This window comes from Panthera leo, chromosome A1 (genome assembly GCF_018350215.1).
Source record: "Panthera leo isolate Ple1 chromosome A1, P.leo_Ple1_pat1.1, whole genome shotgun sequence".
NCBI classification, from domain to species: domain Eukaryota; kingdom Metazoa; phylum Chordata; class Mammalia; order Carnivora; family Felidae; genus Panthera; species Panthera leo.
The window spans coordinates 208,949,570-208,955,569 of NC_056679.1; the positions used below are offsets into that span (position 1 = coordinate 208,949,570).

The 6,000-nt window shown below is 39.3% G+C and overlaps 1 protein-coding gene across 1 annotated transcript in view; it reads right to left on the bottom strand.

Annotated features, from left to right (window-relative positions):
* The window catches only part of WDR70 (WD repeat domain 70), a 299,594-nt gene extending 293,858 nt beyond the window's left edge, over positions 1 to 5,736 (bottom strand). The window contains exons 1-3 of the mRNA XM_042951763.1: positions 5,612 to 5,736; positions 5,449 to 5,514; positions 3,340 to 3,423 (exon numbers count right to left, since the gene is read on the bottom strand). Coding sequence (XP_042807697.1) covers positions 3,340 to 3,423; positions 5,449 to 5,514; positions 5,612 to 5,636 — 175 coding nt within the window. The 5' untranslated portion in view covers positions 5,637 to 5,736. The remainder of the gene's footprint in view (positions 1 to 3,339; positions 3,424 to 5,448; positions 5,515 to 5,611) is intronic.
* Between the last annotated feature and the right edge of the window lie 264 nt (positions 5,737 to 6,000).

A 6,000-nucleotide genomic window follows, 5' to 3' on the forward strand; every position in this document is an offset into this window, starting at 1 on the left:
TGACTTAAACAAACTTAGAGCTTTCAAAAAATTTAAAAACTTAAAAAAAAAAAAATTGCACCACCACTATTTCCTGACATTTTAAATAATGCATACTTTATTGAGGTTTTATAGTAATTCATCCTTTCTACTAGGGCATTTACCAACCAAAACAGTTCATATTCATATACACAAACTCGCTATTAAAAGGGACCAAAGGGGCGCCTGGTGGCTCAGTCAGTTGAGCGTCCGACTTCAGCTCAGGTCACGATCTCACAGACCGTGAGTTCGAGCCCCGCGTCAGGCTCTGGGCTGATGGCTCAGAGGCTGGAGCCTGCTTCCAGTTCTGTGTCTCCCTCTCTCTCTGCCCCTCCCCCGTTCATGCTCTGTCTCTCTCTGTCTCAAAAATAAATAAACGTTAAAAAAAAAAATTAAAAATAAATAAATAAATAAATAAATAAATAAAATAAAATAAAATAAAAGGGACCAAAGTTTTTATTCTCCTCAAGTTTCATGTCAATGCTCACAGACTCCAGTCCAAGCACAAGATAAATTATGCCCATATCAGTTTTTGAACTTTCAAGAAAAATAAGTCAAACTTTGGATTCATGTGTTTAGATCAGGGTAAAAACAGCAGTCTGAGGATATAATACTATGTCCAAGTCCAACAATACTAAATCAAGGAAGTTCAATACATTTAATTCATCCACAAACATCACAGAAGAACTTGGTCCTGAGATAATGTTTCAAATTTTAAAAATGTAGTAACTCTTCACTATAAGTCCTCTCAGGTGCTAAACGCATATGTGCTTTTACTAAGAAAAACTCTAGCAATTAAAAGTGATATTTTTAGGGTGCCTGGGTGGCTCAGTCTGTTAAGCATCTAACTGCAGCTCAGTTATGATCTCATGGTTCGTGGGTTCCAGTCCTGCACTGAGCTCCACACTGACAACTCAGAGACTGGAGCCTGCTTTGGATTCTGGGTCTCCCTCTCTCTACCCCTCCCCTACTTGTGTTCTCTAAATAAATAAATAAATACATAAATAAATACATAAATACATAAATAAAGAATAAACAAATAATAAAAAATAAAAGTGACATTTTTCAAGTACTTAACTGTTTAAAAAGTACTATGCCCGGGGCACCTGGGCGGCTCAGTTAAGCGTCTGACTCTTGATTTAGGCTCAGGTCACCATCTAAGAGTTTGTGAGATCGCGCTTCATGTGAGGCTCTGTGCTGACAGCACACAGCCTGCTTGGGATTCTCTCTCTCCCTCTCTCTGTATCTCCCTCACTAGCATGCATGTGCTCACTCTCTCTCTCTCTCTCTCTCAAAATAAACTTAATAAATAAATAAGTAGTACTATGCTCAACATCTTAATCCTTTCAAGAACCCTCTAAGGAAGACCTTATTATCACTTAACAGACAAAGAAATTAAGGCTCTAAATTTGAAAACTCATCCAACATTATCTCTAACCTGATGTGTGGCTGACCCTCAAACCTAGGTCCTCCAACTCCAAATCCCAAGCTCTGTATCCATACAAAGGATTTTAAAACATTCTCCAAAGAAGCAGCGTTTTTCAAAAGACAGTATTACAGTTCCAAATTCAATTTAACCTTCTCAAGTATATATTGAGAACTTATCTTGCAAGGCATGGTATAGGGAACTATAGAACTCATTCAGGTGAATAAGACAATCTCTGTGCCAATGTTTCGTTATCACATGCTGAAAGAGGTAAATACAAGAATGCTATACTATAACAGTATAAGCATTCACTAAAATGTTTAAAAATCAAGCGGTTAAAGCATTTGTAAATAGGCCTCAAATACAAAATGTCTTTGTATCTTGTCTGATGATACCAAATTATTTAATATTTTTAAGTATGCTAAGGTAAGAGGATCGGGGGGCACCTGGATGGCTCAGTTGGTTGAGCATCCGACTTTGGCTCAGTTCATGATCTCACAGTTCACAAGTTTGAGCCCTGCATCAGGCTGGCTGCTGTCAGCACAGAGCCCACTTCAGATCCTTTATCCCCCTCTGTCTCTGCCCCTCCGCAACTTGTGCTGTCGCTCAAAAATAAACATTTTTTTCAAGGATCTGTATCTCTTAAAAACATATACTAAAATATTTACAGGTGAAATAATGTCTAAGATTTGTGCCAAAATAATCTGAGAGGGGAAGTAAATGGAAATAACACCAGCCATGAATTATTATAGTACTTAAATCCGTGTGATAAGAGTTCATTACCATACTTTTGTGTATTGTGTGTGAGATTTCACATAATGACAGTTTTTTTAATAGTATATGTACATAGTGGGCCTCTCATCACACACACACACACACACACACACAAAAACAACTTATTCTTCCAAAGACCAAAAAAAATCACATGAAGCTCACTTTCCAAATATTAGGTATTACTGCTATATATCATTGTAAACCAAAAAGGACAACTGGCAGAACAACAGTCACTTAAATTTGTCTAAAAGTCCTATCTCTGATTTCTAGCCCGTTTTACTCTATCAGGATACATCTATTCCTTCTCCAGTGTAACAACGATCTGATTCAGATCCAAAGAAAGCAGTAGAGAAGTCAGTCTACTTGGAAGACCCCAAGGCGCTTTCCAGAATTGCCAACTGCCTGGTATCAAACCAGACAGTCTGGAAATTAAGGCCTTCGTTACATGTGTGATATAATTCATTAATGCAGGGGTTCAACAGCAGCAGCCACATTCACTGTATGTCTCAATTTTCTAAACTGAGTCAACACTCAGTGGTGTACACAGCTCTGAGTGCCACCTCTCGCCCAGCCTTCCAAATACTGGTTCCGCTGTAAGCAGGAAAAGAAAAAAATGAAATGAAAATCAGATAAAGGTGAAAGGAGAGGTAATAAAGAAACTGCTATTCTGATTCTTACAAATTAATTTAGAATCCTTGCTTGTTCATAGCACACACTTCAAAAAGATTTTAGCATCCAGGCTTTCTTATCCTACTTAGATGCAACTTTTTACGTTAAAAAAAAATAATAACCTCTGCTTCCAAAGGAACGAACACATGTGGTCTTCTAACAATTTTGAATTTTTTTTTTCTTTTTTTTTTTAGAAAGAAAGTGCACGGGAGCGGAGCCGAGGGAGAGAGAGAGAGAATCTTAAGCAGACTCCACACTCAGCACGTAGCCAGACAGAGGGCTGGATCCCACAACCCTGGATCATGACCTGAGTCCAAATCAAGAGTCTTGGATATTCAACCAACTGAGCCACCCAGGCACCCCTTTCTCAGTCTTCTATAACTGTCGATGTACTTGTTTAAAGCGTTTACAGGATTTAAACCAATAGAAAAGGACATAACTGTACTTCTTACCCAGTGTTTTCCGACTTCTCTCCACAGCCGTTCTTCGTGTTTGTTCAAACATTGCTTCCAAATCAAATGTTCGAGCTTTTTTTCCTAAACAGAAATAAGTAGCAGACTGTGATCTTCTTGCACTAAGCTGGGCAAACTTTAGGTACTCAATAAATACTTATAACCATTTAGTCTGTTTCATTTATAACATGGCTACAAGATAAGTATCTAAGAAGAACGAGTTTATCTCAGGGAATTTTTATTGACAGTCTCATCATTAACCAGCCAACTTTCCCATCCTCCTCTAATCCCCTGGACTCTACCCCTTAAACCTAACACTGCTGTCATAGGCAGAATGGAGAATGTTCACACCCTAATCTTGGGAACCTGTGAATATGTTATATTACACAGCAAAAGGGACTTTGTAGATGTAATTAAGGTTATGGACTTTAAAATAGATTATCCTGGTTTAAAACAGAAGATTGTCTTAATCTAAATCACAGAAGCCCTTGCAAGCAAAGATGCAGAACAGATACAGCAGAAGTCAGGGAGATATAGTGTGAGAAGGACTGGAAACACTACTTCATTTTAAGATCAAGGCAGCAAGATGACAAGTAATTCAGGTACCTTAAGGAGCTAAGAGACTCCCACCTGACAGCCACTAAGGAAACTGGGGCCTCAACCCTAAAACCACAGGAAATCAAATTCTCACAACCACCTGAATGAGTTTGGAAGCAATATATTGGTTTTCGTCGTGTTTTTTTATAGTAATGTCTACTCCATGTTAATAAGAATATGGTAAAAATGTCATTCTTACGTGATACTGACTTTTGTATAAATTGAAACAAACTTTCTGAAGGGCATTATGACAAAAATGTATCAGTTTTAAAAGACATATACCCAAATTTTTGGTTACTTTTTAATATTTATATTTTTTATTATAGTCCATTCTTTAGAAAACTACCCTATGAAAATACACAAAAATTCCTTTTACAAGACATGAAAGTTATTTCTAAAAATATTAACTTTAGTATTACTGAAAAAAATTAGAATTAGAAACTATGTAGGAGAAAGTTTAAAATATTACAAATTATACACATATTAAATGGACTACTATTCAGCCATTTTGGAAGAGCATTTTATAACATGGGAAAATCCTTAAGAGTATTAAGAATTAAATAAAGCATATAATTAAGAGTAATATAAACCTGTACACACATATGATCTTAAGTTTCTTGATAAATACACAACAGGAAAAACTGGAAAACAAAGTTCTAAGTCTTGATTTCTAGATCACAAGATTATTAATGGCTTTACTTTCTTCTTTCTCATCTTTTGTGTTCTTCAGATTTCCTGCTATTAATATATGTTACTTTTGACATCAGAGAAGAAGCTAAAGAACTGAAACAAAGTAAGTACTGTAATAATACATAAGTATGCAGTATTTTTGCAAAAACAACTACCTAGAAGTAAAAATGTGGCATAAGACATTACCATAGTAGATGGGTAAATGAACACTAACAAGAGACCTGGACACATTAGCCTGGTATCTGTTCTGTCCAAAACCCAAAAGAAATGGAAAAACAATTTACGTCGCCTTCTTACAGACAGTAATGTTTTCAACAGATGACTACATCTCTGTTTGAAATGTTTTTCTTTATCTCATAACAAGGCTCCACAGAGAGATTGAAGTAACGATGCCGGGGAAGAAAAGCTTGAATCAAAAAGGATTTAATAACCGTTATAATATCACTTAACGGCTCACCTGTTACCAGAAAGGCCATCTCGTTACAGACCACGGTCAATGGTTAGCTCTCAGTCTCTGGACACAAAAAGACAACTCCCTCCACCAACCAACACCGCCCACCACGTGGGTCACAAAGCTACCTTTCTCTCTTACAAGGCTTTCCACTCGTGTCACCTGAGCTGGTCCCAACAGACAGGCAAGAATTGGAAAATGGATGGAGAATACCCAGAAATTGCAAGGTATACACACTAGAGTTAAAGTAACTAGGACTTGGCACAGCGGAGGGTGCGGAACAGAGGTGACAGCTGGGCCTCCCCTCTCAACCTGCGGTTCTTAAAACCTGTGCAAAAGGAGACGGAGCTAAGCGTAAGGCAGTCACTTACCGAACCCGGTGAAGCCCATGGTGACCGCCAGCTGCGGATCCGGTCCCGATGCGTCTGAGCCTGTCACTGGGGCAAGAGGAGAAGGAGGAGACCTCGTTAGTGCGGCGACGCCGGCACCCGCTGGCCCTACCCACCCTGCCTAGGATCGCCCCACGGAACCCACCTTCACTGGGCCCCGGGCGTTCCATGGCCGGCCGCCTGCCGCAGAACTAGCCACAGCCACAGAACAAGCAGTGGCGAAAGACTCCCGGCAAAACCTGCAGGAACTATCGCCTTTCAGGTACTGCGCCGCCGCCGGGGCCAAGAGCGTCACCTTCCGCGAAGGGATCGCGGCCCCCGGAGCTGCGCCGCCCTAGCGGGCTGGCGGGGCATAAGCACTGCAGAGACTACCTGCTAACTCCGCCCAGTGGCTGGGAACACCCCCCAGTTTTGTCAACACCCTTTCTTTTCTTTTTTTTTTTTTTTTTGTATTTTGTAGATTTTATTCAATGACTATATATTATTGGTATACTAAGCATATAGAAAAGATAGAGAAAGAATGAGTCCACAGGT